The sequence below is a fragment of the Hemitrygon akajei genome, chromosome 2, assembly GCF_048418815.1.
Source record: "Hemitrygon akajei chromosome 2, sHemAka1.3, whole genome shotgun sequence".
In the NCBI taxonomy this organism is placed as follows: domain Eukaryota; kingdom Metazoa; phylum Chordata; class Chondrichthyes; order Myliobatiformes; family Dasyatidae; genus Hemitrygon; species Hemitrygon akajei.
Window position 1 is genome coordinate 51,560,373 of NC_133125.1, and position 27,655 is coordinate 51,588,027.

Consider the following 27,655-nt stretch of genomic DNA (forward strand, 5'->3'; position numbering starts at 1 on the left):
CAACAGAGACTTGATGGGACAAATAGCCTCCTTCTATTTTGTAAGAAAATATGATTATCCAAATTTACTGATGAAAGCTAAGTGGGAAAATAGTGAGAACATAAAATGTCTGCAGTGTTAGAAACAGGTTAAGTGGGCAAAATGATGGGAGGTGATGAAGAGAAATAAGATATTATCACTTTAGTAGAGAAAAATGGAAAAACATACTATTACTTAAAGGTTAAGTTATTGAGTATTAATGTTCAGGCAAATTTGATTGCCTTAAGTAGTACAACAAGCATGAGCTTATGACAAATATCTAGGAAGGCAATTGCAATAATGGCATTTATTGTGAGTGGGATAGAATACAGGACTATGTATATCTTCACCAACAGAACAAGGCACATTCCTCACCATGTGATTCCTTTGTCAGACCACATATAAATTGAGTATCATGTGCAGTTAATGCCTCCTGTTGAGGAGGGAGTTGCTTGCCTTTGAGGAAAGCTTAGTGCTTATATTCCTGTGGAAAGGAAGTTTTGTGAAGAAAGTGTGATTCTTACTGAGATACGAAAGATTCCGAGAAAGCTTGACAGGATGCATTTCCTCACTGAGCGGTTAGAGAACCTCTGTCACAGTTTGCGGATAAGGGATCAGCTATAGAGATTAAATGGAATTTCTTTTCTCGGACTATACGAATCTTCGAAATTCTTAAAAAGGGCAAAATTGTGATGTATATTCAAGGGTGAGACTAGCAGAATTTTGAACTCTGGGAAGTCACAGATATGAGAATTGCAATTGAAAATGAAATGACTCCATGAGTAATGACCTTATTGAATGTTAGAGCTGACTCAAGAGGCTACATAGCTAAACTTATAATCTTAACTGCCTTCAAGGAAGCAAGGCAGACACTCTTAAATTTTCTGGGGTTAATTATTCTCACTGATTCTGCATGTACAACGTTTCCCCTGCTATCCAAAGGTACAACGTTCCTATGAAACCGTTTGTAAGCCGAAATGTTGTAAAGCGAAGAAGCAATTACCATTAATTTAGATGGGAAAAATTTTTGAGCGTTCCCAGACCCAAAATATAACCTACCAAATCAACCATATAACACATAAAACCTAAAATAACACGAACATATAGTAAAAGCAGGAGTGATATGATAAATATACAGTCTATATAAAATAGAAATATTGTATGTACAATGTAGTGTCACTTATCAAAATCAGGAAGACAGCGAGCCAAAATCGATTTGGAGAAAAAAAAATTGGCACGTACACGCGTACGCACACAACCGCCCGCACAAGGCTTCACAGTAATGGTAGTCTTTCTCGGGGTAAATACACACATAAAGCCAGCGTCTTTTTTTCGTAGAAGCGAAAATCCTCTTTGGTCTTTCGTAACAGCGAGCTATCTAAAGTGAACGTTCGAAAAACGGGGCCACCTGTATCCCATTAAGTCAGAATCTTAACCTGGCTGTTTGAGCAGTTAAGTAGAACATAAGCAGGAAGGAATTGAGATCACGTCTTAAATAGGGAGAGGCACCCAAGCAAGAGGCAAATCTAATTAGCCTTTCCTGTCCTCCATATTCACAGCATGACAAAATACACACTGCGTACCACCAGTTGTGTAAAGACACTGCCTAGAAGAAGGAAATGGCAAACCACTTCTGCAGAAAAATTTGCCAAGAACAATCATAGTCATGGAAAGACCATGACTACTTATGCCATTTGATAAGGCACATAACGAATGAACATACCATCAGAAGCTCTGTTAATAACATAATTGTAAAATGATCGTACTTTGACCTACTATGCCTGTGATTTTCTTTCATAAATTATCCTATTTCTGTTTTCTTCCCCCAGAACTCTCCTGCCATCCAACCACTAAATTCATTCCCTTCAAATTTTAATGTATTTGCACCAAAAGGTATTAATGTCAGAAGCCACCACCTTTTCAACATTTGTGCTCCAGAGACATTTCACTGTTTAGAATCCTCAGAAGGATCAGAATGGAGAGAGTGAGCAATTTCAAGTTCCTGGGCGTCAATATCCCAGAGAATGTAACCTGGATACAACATATTGATGCAACTATAAAGAAGGCAAGATAGCAGCATTATTTCATTTGGAGTTTGAGCAGATTTAGCTTCTCACCTAAAATATTCAAACTTCTACAGATGTACAGTGGAAAGCATTCTGACAGGCACCATCACCATCTGGTAAGTTGGAGACTATCCACAAGATAAAATAAGTTGCAAAAACTTGTAAAATTAATCAACTTTATCATGTAATATTTAATATTAATATTACATGTATCATGTAATATTTAGCTCATATTATTTCACCTTATTACCAAATAAATCATTTTGCTTTTCTCTGGTTTATTTCTAATCTCCTTAATATTTATTGCAATTCTAACTTGTATGTCTGTAAACTTCAAAATTATGCCCTGTGCTTAAATGTTTATTAAAGTGCATAAACACATCTTTAATTTAATATTGTAAACAGTACTCTATGAACAACGTCAAGTGGTTGAAAATCCACTGCTGGCTAAAACTGAATAAATATTCATATACACTAGATAAAACAGGCCCCACTTACAGTGCCTTGAAAAAATATACAGCCCCCACAACTATTTTCGCATTTTACTGTTTCATTTTCTAAAATTAAAATATATTGATGCAGTGTTTTTTGAGGTAATCTACAAAACATTGTGCATTATGTCAAATCAAAAGAAAAAAATCCAAAACCTGTCAATTTACTAAAAATTAAACACCGTAATTGTGAGGCTAAAAAAGTATTCATCCTTTTTGTAATTACTGCACTAACTTTCCTCAGGTGCAATACTGTATATTACCTTACCGACTCATCCAATTTGTTGATGTTGAAAATTGCAGGAAATAATAAATACTCTCTGTAAGGACCAACAGTATGGTAGATTTTCAACAGATGATACCAAAATGACGACACAAAAGCATTCAAGACAAGTCAGGGAAATGAACACAACTGGAATACAGCGATACTCGAAGCAGTTTCCTTATGTCCAGTCTATTCCGCAATTTAGTTTTTGCGGCTCTCAGCACTTAGCTTCTGTCCTGCTTGCTAACGTTCTTTCCGCTGAAAAAAACTCAACGGGTTTGTTTCTAACTCAGGGTGCTTGGACTCAAGGTACCGAAGCAATTTTGAGGGCTTCATTGCCTCATTAGACAGCCTCTGGGCCCAAACTGCAGCCTCCCGCCCGCCCGCCGCCAGACGCCTTGGCCAGGTGTGGCTGATCGTGGGTGGGGTGAGAGGACAAGGTCAGGGCAGTAGGTCCCCGTGACGGGATCGCGGCGGTCGCAGAGAGCGAACGACCGACCGACCAAGCAAGGAGTGCGACAGGACGCGTGCCCGCCCCCCTGTAGGATCTATCAGCCAACAAAAGTTTGCTTCAGTAGATCGCAGCGAGGTAGCTGCTCTGCTACTTACAAAACCCTGAGCCCGAATTAGGTCGTCTGCGAATATTTGAGCACCGGGTTCCCCATGAACATCCGGTGTGCTAAACAGGTTTAGAGGCGGCGCCCATCTGTCCGAGCTCCAGGCCAGTAGCATCAGCACTTCCCGTCGGCCGGTTATCTGAGGTCAAACAGTGATCCCTGGCGCGAGGGTGTCACTGCATTTAGGTGACTGATGAACTCGCGTGGGTAATGACCTCGCGTGCGTTCAAGTTCAACACTAAGTGTGACAGGGAATAAGGAAAGGTGCAGCTGACTCATCCTTTCCTCACGGCCCGGTGGTTGGGGACCACTGAAGTACACTGTGTAGTGCGGGGGAGCTACACACATGCGCACTGGGCAGAAAGAACGGAACTAAATCCCCACAACCCGAAAACAATCTCTCAACAGTATTGGTGTATTTCTTTTTCTTTTGTTTCGGGATCTACTGGGAAAGTCTCAAAGATCGACGGGTTGGCGACCACTAACTTAGAAGATACTGTAAAGACGTAGAAAGTGGTCTTGGGATCGGATGAAACTAAAGTGGAACTTTTTGGCCTCAACACTAATCTGTACATATGGCGTAATCTCATACTGCTCATCAGCCAGGTAACACCATCCCATATGTAAAGTATGGTGGAGGTAGCATCATGCTATGGGCTGCTTTTCAGCAGCAGAGACTGGAAATCTGGTCAGGATTGATGGGAAGATGAACACTGCTAAATACAGAGATATCCAGGATTAAAAAGCTGCTAGCCTCTGCCAGAAAGCTTAAACTGGGGAGGTAGTTTGTCTTTCAGCAGGACAATGACCCAAAGCACACAGCCAGAGCAAAGAAGGAGCAGCTGGAAATGAAGACAATTGATGTCCTTGAGTGACCCAGTCAGAGTCCTGACCTTAACCTGATTGAAAACCTCTGCCAAGACCTCAAGATTGTTATCCAATGCCGCTCCCCAACTATCCTGGCACAGCTTGAGCAATTTTGCAACTCTTGCTCCATCGCTTTGTGCAAAGCCAATAGGGAGTCATCCTGTAATAGCTGCAAGAGGTGGTTCATCTAAGTACCGAGCAATGGAGAAATGAATACTTTTGAATTGCAGACATTTTAGTATTTGAATTTTTAGTTTTTCATGCTTTACAATGTCCCTGTTGTTTGGGCTGTGCTGTGAGAAAAAAGGAACAGGTGATTCACAAATAAAAATTCTTGATTAAATTGATCAAAATCTCCGGTTGTAATACTCATTTATGTGAACTAAAGGTTGGCTGAATATTTTTACAAGGTACTGTATCTACATAAATGAAAACTGTACATGTTGGAAATTTAAGGTAAAAATAGAAAATACAGTAAACATTCAGCAGCTCTTACTGCATCTATGAGAAGAGAAACAGAGCTAACATTTCACATCAAAGACCCTTTTTTCAGAACTGGATAATGTTCACAATGTTGTCTCCTTAAACTGGTGCACCTGCACTCTGTCCTGAGGGTAACTTTGAGGTATCCCACTTTAACCAAACAGTATGAGCCTCCTGCACTGTTACACTAAGCCGTACTACAAGCTAGAGGAACAGCATCTCAACCTCTGTCTGTGTGTGCTGCAGTCTTCTGGACTCGATGTTGACTTCTGCAACTTAAGATGAATTTATATCTCTGTCTGTAATAATCATTTATATTGAGTTTACACAGCTTTAGCTTGTTTGTTCCTTTTTCCCCCTTTTTATCAATTGTCCTGAGAGTGGAGGACATGCCCAAACTTAACATTTCAGACATGACTGCTTGCTTTGTGTTTGCAACTCCTACATTCTTTAGTCTTGAGCTCTTACTTTCTAAATGCTCCCGTTCACTTGTCAAATATGAACAAATATCACCCCAGTTTTACCAGACAGGTTAATAATCTTCTTTTCTCTTCTTCCCAGTTCTGACAAGAGTTTTCAACCTGAAACATTAATTCTCTTCCTGCAGATGCAGTCTGAACTGTTGAGTATTTTCAGCATTTTCTGTTCCACCGATGGATAATGCAGTGTACAAACAATGCATAAAAGTGGAAGGCACAATTTGAATCCAGTTACATAGTATTCTGTCAGGAATATGTCACTTGACCCAATCAGTGGCAAATCAGCAGTGTAGCTCCACAAGCTCCTCAACAATACAAGTTTAGAGTGACACTGCTGGCAAAATCCTTTACAATTCGGCATCTAATTCACCCTATAGTTTATGTATCCTAACTTGGACAACATAAACTGCTAACATGTGCCATAGTTCAAAAATATGTTGAATATCTGAAGTTGAATTAAACAACATTGAAGCTCGAGATGTTTTATGTTAACTCATTACTGCATCAGATACCGAGATAGTATTTGAAATCACAGGCATATTTGAGGCAGAGTATGATGACAAATATCACTTTCTTTGCAATTTGGTCTCAGCTTCAAACACGTTGATCTTTCACTCTGCATTATACTCTCTAATCTACTTCTGCAATGATGAACATCCTTATCTGGCTATCTGTCGATATTTTAAATTACACCACTGTTACTCCTATTACTTCCTTTGAACATTAATTGAATTGTTTTATCTAAAAGCTTAGAAATACTATTTCTAAAGTAATGCCACACTATTTTGAAAATTAGCTTTAAGTGGCATGAAATAAATTTCATTCCAACATTTAGGAAAATATGGTTTGCATACTGTTTTCTCATTAAATTTGTCAAAATATATAAAGTTTTTAACCTTGGCAAATCAAAATTTGGTCATTATAAGTGTGCTGTCGAGATATTAGATGCTCGTTTATTCGTTATGTGCCGTATCATTAGACGTGGGTGATCATGACCCTGATTGTCCTCGGCAAATTTTTCTTCAGAAGTGGTTTGCCCCAGCCATTATCAATACTTTTCAGAGACTGTCCGCCTGGTGTCAGTGGTCACATAACCAGGACTTGTTATATGGAGACATCACCAGCTCCCCGGATTGGGGATCTAAGCAGGTACTACACCTTGCCTGAGCATAATCTACAGGCTAACAGAGGGAAGGAGCACCTTACGCCTCCTTTGCCACTATATTAGATGTAGCTTTCCTATATTACTTTTCAAAAGTAGTTTATTAGAAATAGAATGGTCTACAAATTCTTGAAATCAATAATCACTAGAAGAACATGGCTCTGATCATTTTGGGAGGTCGTGATGCTGTGAAAAAAAAAATAACATGAATCGAACTTCTTTCTTCTTTTATATTAAGCAGGGATATTTTCTGCAGCAACACTCTGCCAGAACCAAAACATTCATCCATTATACAATCATAAGAAAAATGGACACGTTAGAGGAAAATGGCCCAAGTAAAATGCAGAAATTCAATAGATCTGTTACTTTAAATTTATCTGTCTTGTTTAAATACAAATTTGAAACATAGGGATTCTGGCTAATTGAGCCATTGGTTAATCGGGGTAGCTGTTTACTTGGGATAATTCTTAAAGAACAAAAACTAATTGAGAAAAAAAAGTAAACACGAGGAAATCTGCAGATGCTGGAAATTCAAACAACACACACAAAATGCTGGTGAAACACAGCAGGTCAGGCAGCATCTATAAGGAGAAGCACTGTCGACGTATCGGGCCAAGACCCTTCATCAGGACGTTGACAGTGCTTCTCCTTATAGATGCTGCCTGACTTGCTGTGTTCCACCAGCATTTTGTGTGTGTTGCTTGAGAAAAAAAATTTTTGTTTGTGACACTCTTGATGTTTATTTGGGACAGGAAGCTGTTGCCAAACAGCTTCTCACTAGCGTCAGTCAAGTGCATTTAGGTGACTGTTAGACACTACACCATGCTTGGTGATCAGTTTTAAAATAGTGCCAGTTGCACATGTTTGTGTTCAAAAAGCAGTGGTTTTTGTCACTGATAGTTGTTGAGAAATAAGCAGCAAGACAATTCAGAACTGCTTTGCTCACCGCGGTTTCAAGCATTCAGGCTTGGAGATGCCAGAAATGGCTGGGAGTAAAAAATGAAATGATTTCACTATTTCAACAAGTTAGGAACTACAGGTGGCCCCCCTTTTTCGAACCTTCGCTTTACCACAGCTCACTGTTACGAAAGACCTACATTAGTATGTTTTTGCTAACCAAAGAAGATTTTCGCTTTTACAAAAAAAAAGACACCCACTTTATACGTGTGTTTACCCCGAGAAAGACTACAATGACCATGAGGCCTTGTGCGGGCAGTTGTGTGTGCATGCGTGTATGTGCCGATTTTTTTCCTCCAAATCGATTTTGGCTCGCTTTTGGATTTCCTCCAAATCGATTTTGCTAAGTGAAACTACACCATACATACAATATTTCTACTTTATATAGGCTGTATATTTATCATATCATTCCTGCTTTTACTATATGTTAAGTGTTATTTTAGGTTTTATGTGTTATTTGGTATGATTTAGTAGGTTATTTTTTTGGGTCTGGGAACGCTCAAAAATGTTTCCCATATAAATTAATGGTAATTGCTTCTTGGCTTTATGACATTTTGGCTTACACACGGTTTCACAGGAACGTTCTACCTTTGGATAGCGAGAGAAACCTGTACAAAGAATTTGAAGGTATCGACATTAATCTTGAATATTACAATGAAAAGGAAGATTTGGAGGATTCATTCTTTGAAAGCATTATATGAAGGTAGTCCAATAGGTACCTGCTGATTTTGTTAACTTAGTCAATTAAAGGAACACAGCAACATACACTAAATGAACTCTTCCATTGATAACTATCAGGAACTAATAAACAGTTTTATAGTACTGTAGCAGCATTGGTAATGTTCTAATTTGTTCTGTTTTGTTGAAGAAGACAATTTGTTACTCAGTTAAATAGGAGTTTGCCTTTTATACCTTTTTTAAGCATTCCCATGAAACCAGCTAATTGGGGTAACCACTTAATTAGGCAAAATGTACTGTTCCTGATTTGTCACAATTAACCAGAATACACTGTATGTGTCTTTTTTTGCTATTTGCTCATCACATCTTATTCTAACTAAATATTCACATTATATAAATCAGACTTATTTTCTATGAAGATTAAGTGTAAAACAACTTACTTCACAGAACAGCACAGGCACCCATTTCGTAGCTCCAACCATTCCTCATAAAGCTCTCCAGCTTGGCTCACCGCCAATGATTTCTCCAGTGCACTCCCTACAACACAAAGTTTGGAATTCCCGGCAGGTATGTTATTACAAAATGCACTATGATTAATCTAATTGCAAAGTCAATGCAAGTTGATTTTTTTACATGATTGAATAACAAAGAATGTTTTTTTTCTCTTTGTCAAAAATTATGAACCTTGGTCACTTACTGACAGTCAAGGAATTTTTCAAATCCCTTTGATTATTTGCCTAATTTCACACAACTCCATTTGTCTCCTTACTACCAACATTATTCACCATGTACTAACAGCTTAGGATTATTTCTCATGATGGTCAATTGCAATGTGGAAGAACAACAATCTATGGTGCAAATCTTCGTTTCACCTGTAACCATGTCTGAATTCATACACAGGTTGGCTTAGCTGTAATCTCGTTCATTTATTCAGAAGGCTGCTTACCTTCACCAAATTCATTAAGGATTACTGCAATTCTCTTGTTGTGCTGCTCTGTAAGGATGTAATTCAGAAGTGTTGTTTTACCAGCACCTGGTACAATAGTAAACATACAATAGTAAAGTTAATGTTCTTAAAACTGTTTCAATTGGCAAGTTCATTCTATGACCATCTTTCCCTTTTTCTTATGGATACAGTATATCTGCCAGAGTTATGGAGTTACATAGGAAGAAACAGGGAAATTCAAGTACCCTTTTACACTAATCCCATTTTCATTCTCTGCTCATCCTGGTCACCTCCTCCCACATCCAATGCATCATTAAATTTATTTCTATCTCTAGTTTTGATACAGTGGATCCCTGGAAGATTCAGGATGAAGTACCCAGTTTGTTATAACTATATAAAGAGCAACAATTTTGTTGTAGCATTAGACTAAGATTGAAAAATAAAGGAATACATTTTCTGTGAAAGGAATCTCAAATACACTATTTTATTTTAGTTCCATAGCTAAAAATTTGAAATTGGAAACTCTTTCTCAAACTCTGGCCAAAACATTCCCTATACTCCAGCAAAGTAAGGCAATATAATTTCCACCTTCCTGATTAGCATTTTAGTTTTGACCGTTATTTGATACTTTAACATTTTCCCTTATAATTTTATATTTTGGCATTGGAATAGTTTACATTTAATCTAATCTGTTGATTTACCCTTGATAATACTCGCCTAAATATCCAGTTATGATCGTTACTGGGATACGAGCACTTTCTGTCTTAGGATACACTTCAATTGGAACCAGCTTGGGACAGTCTTCTTCATCTTCATCCAAAAGGGTATCTGCCATCTCTGTTAAGAATCAATTAAAGGTTACTGAGTCACATTGACGGAGTTGTTTAATATGAATGCAGCATCACAAACTGACAACAACAAATCAAGGTGGTGGCGAAAAGGCACACTAGCAAGTTATCAATACACAGTTAGAAATTAAAACCGCATATTTCTTCCTGATGTATTTTGAAAACTATTAATTATTAACAGCTGGGGTGCAGGTCCACTATCTATCAGAGGTTTTCACAGTAGTTAGTCAGGTAGGACAATGATCATCAATCCTAGTTCTATGTGCAATATCATAGTTAGAGCAAGGTTTACAACTATATCTTCATATATTTGCGTTCAGAGAAAAATAACAGTACAATTCTGAAGCAAGATATAGCCTTTTCAATTTCACAAACAGTACATGGGTTTTGCCTGGAAAACCAAGTTGTCAATGCTGTGATTGCCACACAAAAGATCTGGTAAACTTGATAAAGCTCAATAGCAAAAAAATAAAATGGTATTACTGTAATAGCACAAGAGAATTTTGTGTATAAACTTCATGCACAAGGGGACACAAGAGTTGGATTTCCATAAGCTCCATTATGCATGTAATTTTAATCCACAGTCTTCAAAAGATTAAGCAAAATTCATTCATTACATACAAAGGTGAATACTCCCAAAAACTTCATTGATTATTGATAAAGATTTCAGCCCTAATGAACTGAGGAAATTAGATGTAAATACTGGCTATGAATCATACATTATGTTGAATTTTACCCATGTTATAGTAATATATCTGCATGAGCAAGTGCAGAAGTGCATCATGACACAAGACAGTACATATAGGTGTGTTGGTGTGCACTTAATAATGGTCTGGCCACAACACATGACCACTGGAACACCAGATATTAGCACAAATAATGGCCAAATAGACGGACATAAATAAAACTGTTCAAAATTTAAATCATGGATTCCTGTTCCCTCAGAACCGCACACTATTCTACAGTATAGTGTATGTTGGTGCACTGTGCTTCCATTCTATTTGGCTTAACTTTTATTAGCCTACAGACCTTACACTCTCTGCTCAAATGGCTGAATTGACTTGGCTTCTGTTCACCTCCCGTTATAGTCTGGCTCCTGGCAAGAGTCTCATGCCTCTGGGGTGACATACCTCCAGTACTTCAAACAAAATACATCAACACCAATTCCTTGTTTTGCAACCAAATGGAACAAGAATCACCACAGTTCCATGTGAATATTACCTAGCTATATCAGTATCCTGAATGTCACTGATCTCACGCTCAGCAGACTGCAGATCACTTGGTTCATCCAGGGCTTCTGGTTGGGGAAGGATCTAAATGATTTTGTGCAGAAAGGCTCACCCACGACTGACTTTATAAAGTCTGCGACAACCATGGTGATTTCATTCAGATCCTCTGATGAGCCTTTGAACGTGGCCCAATACACTGACTCGAATCTGTCCCATAGCTGCTACTCCAACTCCCACAACCACTTCTACATTGTCCTTACTCCTGGAGCCCTCCCTGCTCTTTAGTGTCTGGCTGTATGCAAGCAGGAGGACAGCCAGATGATCAGATTTCCTGAAATGTGGTCTAGGGATCAAATGGTAGGCATTCCTAATTGTAGCTTAACAGCGGTTGAAAGTATTGGGACCCCTGGTGCTACAGGTGATATATTGATGGTAATCTTGCTCCGTCCAATCTAATTCACTTCACTCCAATGCTGATCTCGTTAATCCTGCCAGGCATTCTGCTATCACTGCCCCTTTCTACCCCTCTCCACAAAACACTTTTCTCTAAACAAGGTTTCATCCTCAGCACCAAGTGTCTAATCACCCTTGACAATTTCATTCATGTTTCAATTCATCATGCTGTCCTTGTACAAGGGCCTATCTCTCACTTCAAAGAAACTCCCCAATCCTCCCAGCAAACATTCCTGTAATAAATTCAATAATCTACACCTGCTCTTGCTTTTAAGTGTCTTATCCTTGTTTTCAAATCTCTCTGTGGTCTTATCACTGAGTCTAGCCTCATCCCCCTTCACACTGATTGTTGGTCATCTATGAATTCAATCATCCTACTGGCAAATTCTTAGGTTGATAAAAGCACGAGGCACCAGTCTTGGAAATCCCTCCCCAAATCTTCAAACTTTTCTCTGAAAACACTGTATAAAACAATTTTTCAATCCCAGTTTTCAAATATCATGTTGAAGGCCTCCTTATAAAGCCCATATTGTGTTTGATAACACTTCAGTGAAATACTTACATTAAAAACACAGTGTGAATACAAACTGCTGTCATAATAATAGTGGCTTCTTGCCAGGCATAATAAATTTTGCAAATCTAGTTTTATGTACCAGACACACTATCATAAGAATTATGTCTGCTGTTTAAACAGTAAGTACTCCACCTCATAAATACCTTCTGCTAAGCATTCTTCAAACTGTTTAACTATTTCAGGATCTATAAATGCTGCCTGTCCTGCTGCGTTCCACCAGCATTTTGTGTGTGTTGCTTGAATTTCCAGCATCTACAGATTTCCTCATGTTTAACTATTTCAGGAATGTTTTCACAATAGTATGCCGAAAAGAACACTAGATCTTAACTGCATGAACACTGATTTTGAACTACCGTAATTAACTCTGTTCAAAACTCCAGTATTAAGGAATTCAGCTTGGTAAAAGTTTATATTAACTAAGAATTAATTGTGAGGAACGAATGTGCTATACCATCAAGTCAAGTCACTTTCTATTGTCATTTCGACCATAACTGCTGGTACAGCACACAGTAAAATCGAGACTTTTTTCAGGGCCATGGTGCTACATGAAACAGTACAAAAACTACACTGAATTATGTAAAAACAACACAGACAAAAAAAAACTACACTAGACTACAAACCTACCCAGGACTGCATAAAGTGCACAAAACAGTGCAGGCATTACAATAAATAATAAACAAGACAATAGGCACAGTAGAGGGCAGCAAGTTGGTGTCAGTCCAGGCTCTGGGTATTGAGGAGTCTGACGGCTTGGGGGGAGAAACTGTTACATAGTCTGGTCATGAGAGCCCGAATGCTTCGGTGCCTTTTCCCAGACAGCAGGAGGGAGAAGAGCATCTGACATTGTTCCTCCTCACAAACCTCAGCCATTACACCATAAGCTCCCTTGTAAAGTGTACACAGAAATAACAGGTCTATTCATTTGTCTTTTCAAATCAAATTAAAGACATGAAGGAGCCAGTGACGGAATTTCTCACCGTCTGAACGGGACTTGCTTCGTCCAGAGGCCGCTTCCGGTGTCACACAGAACAAGCCGTGCACTCAGCGAGCTCCGCCGACCGTTCCACACGCGGAACGTTCCGCCACCCAGCACGGTCGCTCACTCCAGCGTTCCGTTCCTCCCACTCGCTGCTGCCTCAGATCTGTCCCGAACTGTGCGCCATGTGTTTCGTAGTTGCAGCACCGTCAAAAGTTTATTTCGAAATTAAGGCATTGCAAGCTTCTTTCATCTTCCATTTTTCTCTCGTGCGTTTTACTTTATCGCTCACATTTCATTTGATTCTTTTCTGTAACCTCTCACACTTCCCCGCAACGCTTTCTTAGTTCCAATGAAAGTTTCCGAAAAGTTATTTTTCTTCATCTCCCAAGTGAAGTATTTCCATCAGTTTTTGCCTTTAATCACAAAAATGCACCAACGATTTCATTTCTTCCAGTCGGAGAACCTTCAATCTATTTACTTTTTATTTTTCATACTTTTTAGAATTAATAACAAATCCCAGCAAAATAAAATCCAGGAACCTGTTCTAAGACAAAATGCCTTCAGTGATAGAAATTGTAACACACGTCCAAACCGGTTTCTGTCTTGTGTTATGCTCTTAATTGATAAGGTGCTATCGGTACACATTTGGACATAATTTTACACCCATTTGGAAATGGTACAAGCTCTCCAACTTCCATTTATCTTGCATAGTTAATGGTGGCAATTGCAATATCAAAGTTTCAAAACTCAAAACACCAATCTGCGGAGAGGGTTGGGGTATAGGAGGATAATATATATCCGAATTCTTCCTCAAAGATGTAGACTTTAAGTGATGTCTTCAAAGGAAGACAAATAGGCAGAGGACACGAGTTATTTACAGAAGGAATTCCACTGTAATAGCTGAAGGCACAGCTACCAGAGGCGGAGCAGTCATATTTACGGAAATGTTAGAAGCCAAAAATAGGAAAACGTAACTATCTTGTCTGGTCAGAAAACATTGCAGAGAATGAAGTTATTGAGACAGTTGATAACAAGTATGCAAATTGAAAAACTGAAGTGGTGCATAATTGAAGCTTATCTTCCTTTCTGATTATTGTACTGAAGGAGTTCATTCAGCTAATCAAGTTTGAATAACGGTTAGGTGAGAGTAATAGAGCTGGTCCCACAACCTGCTCTCTCCATGTAGTCAGAACATAGAAAATTACAGCACGTTACAGGCCCTTTGGCCCACAGTGTTGTGCTGACCATGTAACCTACTCTAGAAACTGCCTAGAATTTTCCTCGCGCATAGCCCTCTATTTTTCTGAGTTCCAGGTACCTATCTAAGAGGCTCCTAAAAGACCCTATTGTGTCTGTTTCCACCACTGCCGCTGGCAGTGCATTCCACGCACCCACCATTCTGTGTGGTAAAACTTGCCCGTCAGTAACTATTTCCAAGCACTTTAAAACTACACCCCCTCGTGTTAGCCATTTCAGCCCTGGGTAAAAGCCTGTGACTATGCACACGATAAATACCCCTCATCATCTTATACACCTCTATCAGGTCACTTCTCATCCTCCGTCACTCCAAAGAGAAAAGGTCAAGTTCACCCAACCTATTCTTATAAGGTACGCCCTCCAATCCAGGCAACATCTTTGTAAATTCTTACAAATTCTTTCCTTCCATTTGCGTAACCAGCTGCATTGTTGAGCATCCAATTGCATTTGGCCCCACTACCAAACCTGTTGGTGCATCTTAGAGATCAGAATCAGGCTTATTATCACACACATATCTCATGAAATTTGATATTTTACAGCAGCAGTACAGTGCAAGACATAACATGACTAAAAGGTACAAAACTAAATGAATAACACAGAAGAGGAATAACAAGGTAGTGTTTGTAGATTCAGGAATGATTTCAGGAAGGGCAGGATGAAGGAACACATAACAATCCTCACAGAGGGATCAGAAGTGGAGAGAGTGAGCAGCTTCAAGTTCCTGGGTATCAAGATCTCTGAGGATCTAACTTGGTCCCAACATATCGATGTAGCTATAAAGAAGGCAAGACAGTGGCTATACTTTATTAGGAGTTTGATTTGGCATGTCAACAAATACACTCAAAAACTTCTATAGATGTACTGCGGAGAGCATTCTGACAGCCTGCATCACTGTCTGGTATGCAGGGGCTACTGCACAGGACCAAAAGAACCATTGGGTCAATACTCCCCAATGTCATTAGGCTTTACAATTCTACCGCCAGGACTTAAGAACTTTTTAAAAGCTATTATTAATGCTTTTTGAGATAGTGATTTAGATGCATATCATATTTTTTTACTGAGTTAAGTATTGTATGTAATTAGTTTTGCTACAACAAGTGTATGGGACATTGGAAAAAAGTTGAATTTCCCCATGGGGATGAATAAAGTATCTATCTATCTATCTATCTATCTATCTAACCTACAGAGGGTTGTAAATCTAGTCAGTTCCATCTTGGGCACTAGCCTACAAAGTATCCAGGACATCTTCAGGGAGTGGTGTCTCAGAAAAGCAACGTCCATTATTAAGGCCTCTAGCACCCAGGGCATGCCCTTTTCTCACTGTTACCATCAGGTAGGAGATACAGAAGTCTGAAGGCACACACTCAACGATTCAGGAACAGCTTCTTCCCCTCTGCCATCCAATTCCTAAATGGACATTGAATCTTTGGGCACTACCTCACTTTTATTAATATACAGTATTTCTGTTTTTGCACATTTAAAAAAAATCTATTCAGTATATATATACTATAATTGATTTACTTTTTTAAAAATATTTATTATTATTATTATTTTCTCTGCTAGATTACGTATTGCATTGAACTGCTGCTGCTAAGTTAACAGATTTCACGTCACATACCGGTGATAATAACTGATTCTGATTCTGATTCTGAACTATTTCAAAACCTGATGGCAGAGAGGAAGAAGCTGTTCCTAAAACATTGAGTATGGGTCTTCAAGCTCCGGTACCTCCTCCTCGATGATAGTAATGGGAAGAGGACATTGCCCTGGATGGTGTGGGTTCTCAGTGATGGATACTGCCTTCTTGAGTCCACCTTTTGAAGATGTCATTGATGATATGAGGGTTGTTCTCTTAATGGCTCTGACTGAGCATATAACCCTCTGCAGCTTCTTTGATCCTGCACATTGGAGCTTCCATAGCCGGTGGTGAAGCGACCAATCAAAATGCTCTCCCCTGTATAGCTGTAAAAATTTGCAAGTGTCTTTGGTGACATGCCTCATCTCCTCATCTCCTAATAAAGTAGAGCAACTGATGTGCCTTCTCCGTGATTACATCAATGTTTTGGGCCACTTGGAGTGCAAAGATAATTTTGTCATCAATTTAGGTTCTTTTGCCGATTGTTTAATTCTACGTTTTCCTGTTCTTGAACCCAAGACAGTGCAAACAAGGGGTTGGACAACAAACATTGAAACACGTCAAGTTTATAGAGCACTGCATCAGGAATGCTTTTGGAGTAATTACCTAAAATAATAAATGAATGGATGAGGTTCACTAGCAGAGGAACTGAAGTAGAGGTGGCATCGTGGAGATGCAACTGGTTGGTAGCAGAGAAACTGAAGTAGAGGTGGCATCGTGGAGATGCAACTGGTTGGTAGCAGAGGAACTGAAGTAGAGGTGGCATCGTGGAGATGCAACTGGGTGGTAGCAGAGGAACTGAAGTAGAGGTGGCATCGTGGAGATTGAACTGGATGGTAGCAGAGGAACTGAAGTAGAGGTGGCATCGTGGAGATTGAACTGGATGGTAGCAGAGGAACTGAAGTAGAGGTGGCATCGTGGAGATGCAACTGTGTGGTAGCAGAGGAACTGAAGTAGAGGTGGCATCATGGAGATGCAACTGGTTGGTAGCAGAGAAACTGAAGTAGAGGTGGCATCGTGGAGATGCAACTGGTTGGTAGCAGAGGAACTGAAGTAGAGGTGGCATCTTGGAGATTGAACTGGGTGGTAGCAGAGGAACTGAAGTAGAGGTGGCATCATGGAGATGCAACTGGTTGGTAGCAGAGGAACTGATGTAGAGGTGGCATCGTGGAGATTGAACTGGGTGGTAGCAGAGGAACTGAAGTAGAGGTGGCTTTGTGGAGATTGAACTGGTTGGTAGCAGAGGAACTGAAGTAGAGGTGGCATTGTGGAAATTGAACTGGTTGGTAGCAGAGGAACTGAAGTAGAGGTGGCATCGTGGAGATTGAACTGGGTGGTAGCAGAGGAACTGAAGTAGAGGTGGCTTTGTGGAGATTGAACTGGTTGGTAGCAGAGGAACTGAAGTAGAGGTGGCATCGTGGAGATTGAACTGGTTGGTAGCAGAGGAACTGAAGTAGAGGTGGCATTGTGGAGATGCAACTGGGTGGTAGCAGAGGAACTGAAATAGAGGTGGCATCGTGGAGATGCAACTGGGTGGTAGCAGAGGAACTGAAGTAGAGGTGGCATCGTGGAGATGCAACTGGGTGGTAGCAGAGGAACTGAAGTAGAGGTGGCATCGTGGAGATGCAACTGGTTGGTAGCAGAGGAACTGAAGTAGAGGTGGCATCGTGGAGATTGAACTGGTTGGTAGCAGAGGAACTGAAGTAGAGGTGGCATCGTGGAGATGCAACTGGTTGGTAGCAGAGGAACTGAAGTAGAGGTGGCATTGTGGAAATTGAACTGGTTGGTAGCAGAGGAACTGAAGTAGAGGTGGCATCGTGGAGATGCAACTGGGTGGTAGCAGAGGAACTGAAGTAGAGGTGGCATCGTGGAGATGCAACTGGGTGGTAGCAGAGGAACTGAAGTAGAGGTGGCATCGTGGAGATGCAACTGAGTGGTAGCAGAGGAACTGAAGTAGAGGTGGCATTGTGGAAATTGAACTGGTTGGTAGCAGAGGAACTGAAGTAGAGGTGGCATCGTGGAGATGCAACTGGGTGGTAGCAGAGGAACTGAAGTAGAGGTGGCATCGTGGAGATGCAACTGGGTGGTAGCAGAGGAACTGAAGTAGAGGTGGCATCGTGGAGATGCAACTGAGTGGTAGCAGAGGAACTGATGTAGAGGTGGCATCGTGGAGATGCAACTGCTTGGTAGCAGAGGAACTGAAGTAGAGGTGGCATCATGGAGATGCAACTGGTTGGTAGCAGAGGAACTGAAGTAGAGGTGGCATCGTGGAGATTGAACTGGTTGGTAGCAGAGGAACTGAAGTAGAGGTGGCATCGTGGAAATTGAACTGGTTGGTAGCAGAGGAACTGAAGTAGAGGTGGCATCTTGGAGATTGAACTGGGTGGTAGCAGAGGAACTGAAGTAGAGGTGGCATCATGGAGATGCAACTGGTTGGTAGCAGAGGAACTGATGTAGAGGTGGCATCGTGGAGATGCAACTGGTTGGTAGCAGAGGAACTGAAGTAGAGGTGGCATTGTGGAAATTGAACTGGTTGGTAGCAGAGGAACTGAAGTAGAGGTGGCATTGTGGAGATGCAACTGGGTGGTAGCAGAGGAACTGAAGTAGAGGTGGCATCGTGGAGATGCAACTGGGTGGTAGCAGAGGAACTGAAGTAGAGGTGGCATCGTGGAGATGCAACTGGGTGGTAGCAGAGGAACTGAAGTAGAGGTGGCATCGTGGAGATGCAACTGGGTGGTAGCAGAGGAACTGAAGTAGAGGTGGCATCGTGGAGATGCAACTGGGTGGTAGCAGAGGAACTGAAGTAGAGGTGGCATCGTGGAGATGCAACTGAGTGGTAGCAGAGGAACTGAAGTAGAGGTGGCATTGTGGAAATTGAACTGGTTGGTAGCAGAGGAACTGAAGTAGAGGTGGCATCGTGGAGATGCAACTGGGTGGTAGCAGAGGAACTGAAGTAGAGGTGGCATCGTGGAGATGCAACTGGTTGGTAGCAGAGGAACTGAAGTAGAGGTGGCATCGTGGAGATTGAACTGGTTGGTAGCAGAGGAACTGAAGTAGAGGTGGCATCGTGGAAATTGAACTGGTTGGTAGCAGAGGAACTGAAGTAGAGGTGGCATCTTGGAGATTGAACTGGGTGGTAGCAGAGGAACTGAAGTAGAGGTGGCATCATGGAGATGCAACTGGTTGGTAGCAGAGGAACTGATGTAGAGGTGGCATCGTGGAGATGCAACTGGTTGGTAGCAGAGGAACTGAAGTAGAGGTGGCATTGTGGAAATTGAACTGGTTGGTAGCAGAGGAACTGAAGTAGAGGTGGCATTGTGGAGATGCAACTGGGTGGTAGCAGAGGAACTGAAGTAGAGGTGGCATCGTGGAGATGCAACTGGGTGGTAGCAGAGGAACTGAAGTAGAGGTGGCATCGTGGAGATGCAACTGGGTGGTAGCAGAGGAACTGAAGTAGAGGTGGCATCGTGGAGATGCAACTGGGTGGTAGCAGAGGAACTGAAGTAGAGGTGGCATCGTGGAGATGCAACTGGGTGGTAGCAGAGGAACTGAAGTAGAGGTGGCATCGTGGAGATGCAACTGGGTGGTAGCAGAGGAACTGAAGTAGAGGTGGCATCGTGGAGATGCAACTGAGTGGTAGCAGAGGAACTGATGTAGAGGTGGCATCGTGGAGATGCAACTGCTTGGTAGCAGAGGAACTGAAGTAGAGGTGGCATCATGGAGATGCAACTGGTTGGTAGCAGAGGAACTGAAGTAGAGGTGGCATCGTGGAGATTGAACTGGTTGGTAGCAGAGGAACTGAAGTAGAGGTGGCATCGTGGAAATTGAACTGGTTGGTAGCAGAGGAACTGAAGTAGAGGTGGCATCTTGGAGATTGAACTGGGTGGTAGCAGAGGAACTGAAGTAGAGGTGGCATCATGGAGATGCAACTGGTTGGTAGCAGAGGAACTGATGTAGAGGTGGCATCGTGGAGATGCAACTGGTTGGTAGCAGAGGAACTGAAGTAGAGGTGGCATTGTGGAAATTGAACTGGTTGGTAGCAGAGGAACTGAAGTAGAGGTGGCATTGTGGAGATGCAACTGGGTGGTAGCAGAGGAACTGAAGTAGAGGTGGCATCGTGGAGATGCAACTGGGTGGTAGCAGAGGAACTGAAGTAGAGGTGGCATCGTGGAGATGCAACTGGGTGGTAGCAGAGGAACTGAAGTAGAGGTGGCATCGTGGAGATGCAACTGGGTGGTAGCAGAGGAACTGAAGTAGAGGTGGCATCGTGGAGATGCAACTGGGTGGTAGCAGAGGAACTGAAGTAGAGGTGGCATCGTGGAGATGCAACTGGTTGGTAGCAGAGGAACTGAAGTAGAGGTGGCATCGTGGAGATGCAACTGGTTGGTAGCAGAGGAACTGAAGTAGAGGTGGCATCTTGGAGATTGAACTGGTTGGTAGCAGAGGAACTGAAGTAGAGGTGGCATCGTGGAGATGCAACTGGTTGGTAGCAGAGGAACTGAAGTAGAGGTGGCATCGTGGAGATTGAACTGGTTGGTAGCAGAGGAACTGAAGTAGAGGTGGCATCGTGGAAATTGAACTGGTTGGTAGCAGAGGAACTGAAGTAGAGGTGGCATCATGGAGATGCAACTGGTTGGTAGCAGAGGAACTGAAGTAGAGGTGGCATTGTGGAAATTGAACTGGTTGGTAGCAGAGGAACTGAAGTAGAGGTGGCATCGTGGAAATTGAACTGGTTGGTAGCAGAGGAACTGAAGTAGAGGTGGCATCATGGAGATGCAACTGGTTGGTAGCAGAGGAACTGAAGTAGAGGTGGCATTGTGGAAATTGAACTGGTTGGTAGCAGAGGAACTGAAGTAGAGGAGGCATCGTGGAGATGCAACTGGGTGGTAGCAGAGGAACTGAAGTAGAGGTGGCATTGTGGAAATTGAACTGGTTGGTAGCAGAGGAACTGAAGTAGAGGTGGCATCGTGGAGATGCAACTGTTTGGTAGCAGAGGAACTGAAGTAGAGGTGGCATTGTGGAAATTGAACTGGTTGGTAGCAGAGGAACTGAAGTAGAGGTGGCATTGTGGAAATTGAACTGGTTGGTAGCAGAGGAACTGAAGTAGAGGTGGCATCGTGGAGATGCAACTGGTTGGAAGCAGAGGAACTGAAGTAGAGGTGGCATTGTGGAAATTGAACTGGTTGGTAGCAGAGGAACTGAAGTAGAGGTGGCATTGTGGAAATTGAACTGGTTGGTAGCAGAGGAACTGAAGTAGAGGTGGCATCGTGGAGATGCAACTGGGTGGTAGCAGAGGAACTGAAGTAGAGGTGGCATCGTGGAGATGCAACTGGTTGGTAGCAGAGGAACTGAAGTAGAGGTGGCATCGTGGAGATGCAACTGGTTGGTAGCAGAGGAACTGAAGTAGAGGTGGCATCGTGGAGATGCATCTGGTTGGTAGCAGAGAAACTGAAGTAGAGGTGGCATCGTGGAGATGCAACTGGTTGGTAGCAGAGGAACTGAAGTAGAGGTGGCATCGTGGAGATGCAACTGGTTGGTAGCAGAGGAACTGAAGTGGAGGTGGCATCATGGAGATTCAACTGGTTGGTAGCAGAGGAACTGAAGTAGAGGTGGCATTGTGGAAATTGAACTGGTTGGTAGCAGAGGAACTGAAGTAGAGGTGGCATCGTGGAGATGCAACTGGGTGGTAGCAGAGGAACTGAAGTAGAGGTGGCATTGTGGAAATTGAACTGGTTGGTAGCAGAGGAACTGAAGTAGAGGTGGCATCGTGGAGATTGAACTGGTTGGTAGCAGAGGAACTGAAGTAGAGGTGGCATTGTGGAAATTGAACTGGTTGGTAGCAGAGGAACTGAAGTAGAGGTGGCATCGTGGAGATTGAACTGGTTGGTAGCAGAGGAACTGAAGTAGAGGTGGCATCATGGAGATGCAACTGGTTGGTAGCAGAGGAACTGAAGTAGAGGTGGCATTGTGGAAATTGAACTGGTTGGTAGCAGAGGAACTGAAGTAGAGGTGGCATCGTGGAAATTGAACTGGTTGGTAGCAGAGGAACTGAAGTAGAGGTGGCATCATGGAGATGCAACTGGTTGGTAGCAGAGGAACTGAAGTAGAGGTGGCATTGTGGAAATTGAACTGGTTGGTAGCAGAGGAACTGAAGTAGAGGAGGCATCGTGGAGATGCAACTGGGTGGTAGCAGAGGAACTGAAGTAGAGGTGGCATTGTGGAAATTGAACTGGTTGGTAGCAGAGGAACTGAAGTAGAGGTGGCATCGTGGAGATGCAACTGTTTGGTAGCAGAGGAACTGAAGTAGAGGTGGCATTGTGGAAATTGAACTGGTTGGTAGCAGAGGAACTGAAGTAGAGGTGGCATTGTGGAAATTGAACTGGTTGGTAGCAGAGGAACTGAAGTAGAGGTGGCATCGTGGAGATGCAACTGGTTGGAAGCAGAGGAACTGAAGTAGAGGTGGCATTGTGGAAATTGAACTGGTTGGTAGCAGAGGAACTGAAGTAGAGGTGGCATTGTGGAAATTGAACTGGTTGGTAGCAGAGGAACTGAAGTAGAGGTGGCATCGTGGAGATGCAACTGGGTGGTAGCAGAGGAACTGAAGTAGAGGTGGCATCGTGGAGATGCAACTGGTTGGTAGCAGAGGAACTGAAGTAGAGGTGGCATCGTGGAGATGCAACTGGTTGGTAGCAGAGGAACTGAAGTAGAGGTGGCATCGTGGAGATGCATCTGGTTGGTAGCAGAGAAACTGAAGTAGAGGTGGCATCGTGGAGATGCAACTGGTTGGTAGCAGAGGAACTGAAGTAGAGGTGGCATCGTGGAGATGCAACTGGTTGGTAGCAGAGGAACTGAAGTGGAGGTGGCATCATGGAGATTCAACTGGTTGGTAGCAGAGGAACTGAAGTAGAGGTGGCATTGTGGAAATTGAACTGGTTGGTAGCAGAGGAACTGAAGTAGAGGTGGCATCGTGGAGATGCAACTGGGTGGTAGCAGAGGAACTGAAGTAGAGGTGGCATTGTGGAAATTGAACTGGTTGGTAGCAGAGGAACTGAAGTAGAGGTGGCATCGTGGAGATTGAACTGGTTGGTAGCAGAGGAACTGAAGTAGAGGTGGCATTGTGGAAATTGAACTGGTTGGTAGCAGAGGAACTGAAGTAGAGGTGGCATCGTGGAGATTGAACTGGTTGGTAGCAGAGGAACTGAAGTAGAGGTGGCATTGTGGAAATTGAACTGGTTGGTAGCAGAGGAACTGAAGTAGAGGTGGCATCGTGGAGATGCAACTGGGTGGTAGCAGAGGAACTGAAATAGAGGTGGCATCGTGGAGATTGAACTGGGTGGTAGCAGAGGAACTGAAGTAGAGGTGGCATCGTGGAGATTGAACTGGTTGGTAGCAGAGGAACTGAAGTAGAGGTGGCATCGTGGAGATGCAACTGGTTGGTAGCAGAGGAACTGAAGTAGAGGTGGCATCGTGGAGATGCAACTGAGTGGTAGCAGAGGAACTGAAGTAGAGGTGGCATTGTGGGAATTGAACTGGTTGGTAGCAGAGGAACTGAAGTAGAGGTGGCATCGTGGAGATGCAACTGGGTGGTAGCAGAGGAACTGAAGTAGAGGTGGCATCGTGGAGATGCAACTGGGTGGTAGCAGAGGAACTGAAGTAGAGGTGGCATCGTGGAGATGCAACTGAGTGGTAGCAGAGGAACTGAAGTAGAGGTGGCATCGTGGAAATTGAACTGGTTGGTAGCAGAGGAACTGAAGTAGAGGTGGCATCGTGGAGATGCAACTGGTTGGTAGCAGAGGAACTGAAGTAGAGGTGGCATTGTGGAGATGCAACTGGGTGGTAGCAGAGGAACTGAAGTAGAGGTGGCATCGTGGAAATTGAACTGGTTGGTAGCAGAGGAACTGAAGTAGAGGTGGCATCGTGGAGATGCAACTGGTTGGTAGCAGAGTAACTGAAGTAGAGGTGGCATCGTGGAGATGCAACTGGTTGGTAGCAGAGGAACTGAAGTAGAGGTGGCATCGTGGAGATGCAACTGGTTGGTAGCAGAGGAACTGAAGTAGAGGTGGCATCGTGGAGATGCAACTGGTTGGTAGCAGAGGAACTGAAGTAGAGGTGGCATCTTGGAGATTGAACTGGTTGGTAGCAGAGGAACTGAAGTAGAGGTGGCATCGTGGAGATGCAACTGGTTGGTAGCAGAGGAACTGAAGTAGAGGTGGCATCGTGGAGATTGAACTGCTTGGTAGCAGAGGAACTGAAGTAGAGGTGGCATCATGGAGATGCAACTGGTTGGTAGCAGAGGAACTGAAGTAGAGGTGGCATCGTGGAGATTGAACTGGTTGGTAGCAGAGGAACTGAAGTAGAGGTGGCATCGTGGAAATTGAACTGGTTGGTAGCAGAGGAACTGAAGTAGAGGTGGCATTGTGGAAATTGAACTGGTTGGTAGCAGAGGAACTGAAGTAGAGGTGGCATTGTGGAAATTGAACTGGTTGGTAGCAGAGGAACTGAAGTAGACGTGGCATCGTGGAGATGCAACTGGGTGGTAGCAGAGGAACTGAAGTAGAGGTGGCATTGTGGAAATTGAACTGGTTGGTAGCAGAGGAACTGAAGTAGAGGTGGCATCGTGGAGATTGAACTGGTTGGTAGCAGAGGAACTGAAGTAGAGGTGGCATCGTGGAGATGCAACTGGTTGGTAGCAGAGGAACTGAAGTAGAGGTGGCATTGTGGAAATTGAACTGGTTGGTAGCAGAGGAACTGAAGTAGAGGTGGCATGGTGGAAATTGAACTGGTTGGTAGCAGAGGAACTGAAGTAGAGGTGGCATCGTGGAGATTGAACTGGTTGGTAGCAGAGGAACTGAAGTAGAGGTGGCATCGTGGAGATGCAACTGGTTGGAAGCAGAGGAACTGAAGTAGAGGTGGCATTGTGGAAATTGAACTGGTTGGTAGCAGAGGAACTGAAGTAGAGGTGGCTTTGTGGAAATTGAACTGGTTGGTAGCAGAGGAACTGAAGTAGAGGTGGCATCGTGGAGATGCAACTGGGTGGTAGCAGAGGAACTGAAGTAGAGGTGGCATCGTGGAGATGCAACTGGTTGGTAGCAGAGGAACTGAAGTAGAGGTGGCATCGTGGAGATGCAACTGGTTGGTAGCAGAGGAACTGAAGTAGAGGTGGCATCGTGGAGATGCATCTGGTTGGTAGCAGAGAAACTGAAGTAGAGGTGGCATCGTGGAGATGCAACTGGGTGGTAGCAGAGGAACTGAAGTAGAGGTGGCATCGTGGAGATGCAACTGGGTGGTAGCAGAGGAACTGAAGTAGAGGTGGCATCGTGGAGATGCAACTGAGTGGTAGCAGAGGAACTGAAGTAGAGGTGGCATCGTGGAAATTGAACTGGTTGGTAGCAGAGGAACTGAAGTAGAGGTGGCATTGTGGGAATTGAACTGGTTGGTAGCAGAGGAACTGAAGTAGAGGTGGCATCGTGGAGATGCAACTGGGTGGTAGCAGAGGAACTGAAGTAGAGGTGGCATCGTGGAGATGCAACTGGGTGGTAGCAGAGGAACTGAAGTAGAGGTGGCATCGTGGAGATGCAACTGAGTGGTAGCAGAGGAACTGAAGTAGAGGTGGCATCGTGGAAATTGAACTGGTTGGTAGCAGAGGAACTGAAGTAGAGGTGGCATCGTGGAGATGCAACTGGTTGGTAGCAGAGGAACTGAAGTAGAGGTGGCATTGTGGAGATGCAACTGGGTGGTAGCAGAGGAACTGAAGTAGAGGTGGCATCGTGGAAATTGAACTGGTTGGTAGCAGAGGAACTGAAGTAGAGGTGGCATCGTGGAGATGCAACTGGTTGGTAGCAGAGTAACTGAAGTAGAGGTGGCATCGTGGAGATGCAACTGGTTGGTAGCAGAGGAACTGAAGTAGAGGTGGCATCGTGGAGATGCAACTGGTTGGTAGCAGAGGAACTGAAGTAGAGGTGGCATCGTGGAGATGCAACTGGTTGGTAGCAGAGGAACTGAAGTAGAGGTGGCATCTTGGAGATTGAACTGGTTGGTAGCAGAGGAACTGAAGTAGAGGTGGCATCGTGGAGATGCAACTGGTTGGTAGCAGAGGAACTGAAGTAGAGGTGGCATCGTGGAGATTGAACTGCTTGGTAGCAGAGGAACTGAAGTAGAGGTGGCATCATGGAGATGCAACTGGTTGGTAGCAGAGGAACTGAAGTAGAGGTGGCATCGTGGAGATTGAACTGGTTGGTAGCAGAGGAACTGAAGTAGAGGTGGCATCGTGGAAATTGAACTGGTTGGTAGCAGAGGAACTGAAGTAGAGGTGGCATTGTGGAAATTGAACTGGTTGGTAGCAGAGGAACTGAAGTAGAGGTGGCATTGTGGAAATTGAACTGGTTGGTAGCAGAGGAACTGAAGTAGACGTGGCATCGTGGAGATGCAACTGGGTGGTAGCAGAGGAACTGAAGTAGAGGTGGCATTGTGGAAATTGAACTGGTTGGTAGCAGAGGAACTGAAGTAGAGGTGGCATCGTGGAGATTGAACTGGTTGGTAGCAGAGGAACTGAAGTAGAGGTGGCATCGTGGAGATGCAACTGGTTGGTAGCAGAGGAACTGAAGTAGAGGTGGCATTGTGGAAATTGAACTGGTTGGTAGCAGAGGAACTGAAGTAGAGGTGGCATGGTGGAAATTGAACTGGTTGGTAGCAGAGGAACTGAAGTAGAGGTGGCATCGTGGAGATTGAACTGGTTGGTAGCAGAGGAACTGAAGTAGAGGTGGCATCGTGGAGATGCAACTGGTTGGAAGCAGAGGAACTGAAGTAGAGGTGGCATTGTGGAAATTGAACTGGTTGGTAGCAGAGGAACTGAAGTAGAGGTGGCTTTGTGGAAATTGAACTGGTTGGTAGCAGAGGAACTGAAGTAGAGGTGGCATCGTGGAGATGCAACTGGGTGGTAGCAGAGGAACTGAAGTAGAGGTGGCATCGTGGAGATGCAACTGGTTGGTAGCAGAGGAACTGAAGTAGAGGTGGCATCGTGGAGATGCAACTGGTTGGTAGCAGAGGAACTGAAGTAGAGGTGGCATCGTGGAGATGCATCTGGTTGGTAGCAGAGAAACTGAAGTAGAGGTGGCATCGTGGAGATGCAACTGGTTGGTAGCAGAGGAACTGAAGTAGAGGTGGCATCGTGGAGATGCAACTGGTTGGTAGCAGAGGAACTGAAGTGGAGGTGGCATCATGGAGATTCAACTGGTTGGTAGCAGAGGAACTGAAGTAGAGGTGGCATTGTGGAAATTGAACTGGTTGGTAGCAGAGGAACTGAAGTAGAGGTGGCATCGTGGAGATGCAACTGGGTGGTAGCAGAGGAACTGAAGTAGAGGTGGCATTGTGGAAATTGAACTGGTGGGTAGCAGAGGAACTGAAGTAGAGGTGGCATCGTGGAGATTGAACTGGTTGGTAGCAGAGGAACTGAAGTAGAGGTGGCATTGTGGAAATTGAACTGGTTGGTAGCAGAGGAACTGAAGTAGAGGTGGCATCGTGGAGATTGAACTGGTTGGTAGCAGAGGAACTGAAGTAGAGGTGGCATTGTGGAAATTGAACTGGTTGGTAGCAGAGGAACTGAAGTAGAGGTGGCATCGTGGAGATGCAACTGGGTGGTAGCAGAGGAACT

At 43.5% G+C, this 27,655-nt stretch overlaps 1 protein-coding gene across 1 annotated transcript in view; it reads right to left on the reverse strand.

Moving 5' to 3' along the window:
• The window catches only part of cbwd (COBW domain containing), a 65,050-nt gene extending 51,852 nt beyond the window's left edge, over positions 1–13,198 (reverse strand). Inside the window, exons 1-4 of the mRNA XM_073072091.1 lie at positions 13,111–13,198; positions 9,747–9,866; positions 9,030–9,116; positions 8,524–8,620 (exon numbers count right to left, since the gene is read on the reverse strand). Of these exons, the coding sequence (XP_072928192.1) occupies positions 8,524–8,620; positions 9,030–9,116; positions 9,747–9,864 (302 nt within the window). The 5' untranslated portion in view covers positions 9,865–9,866; positions 13,111–13,198. The remainder of the gene's footprint in view (positions 1–8,523; positions 8,621–9,029; positions 9,117–9,746; positions 9,867–13,110) is intronic.
• Between the last annotated feature and the right edge of the window lie 14,457 nt (positions 13,199–27,655).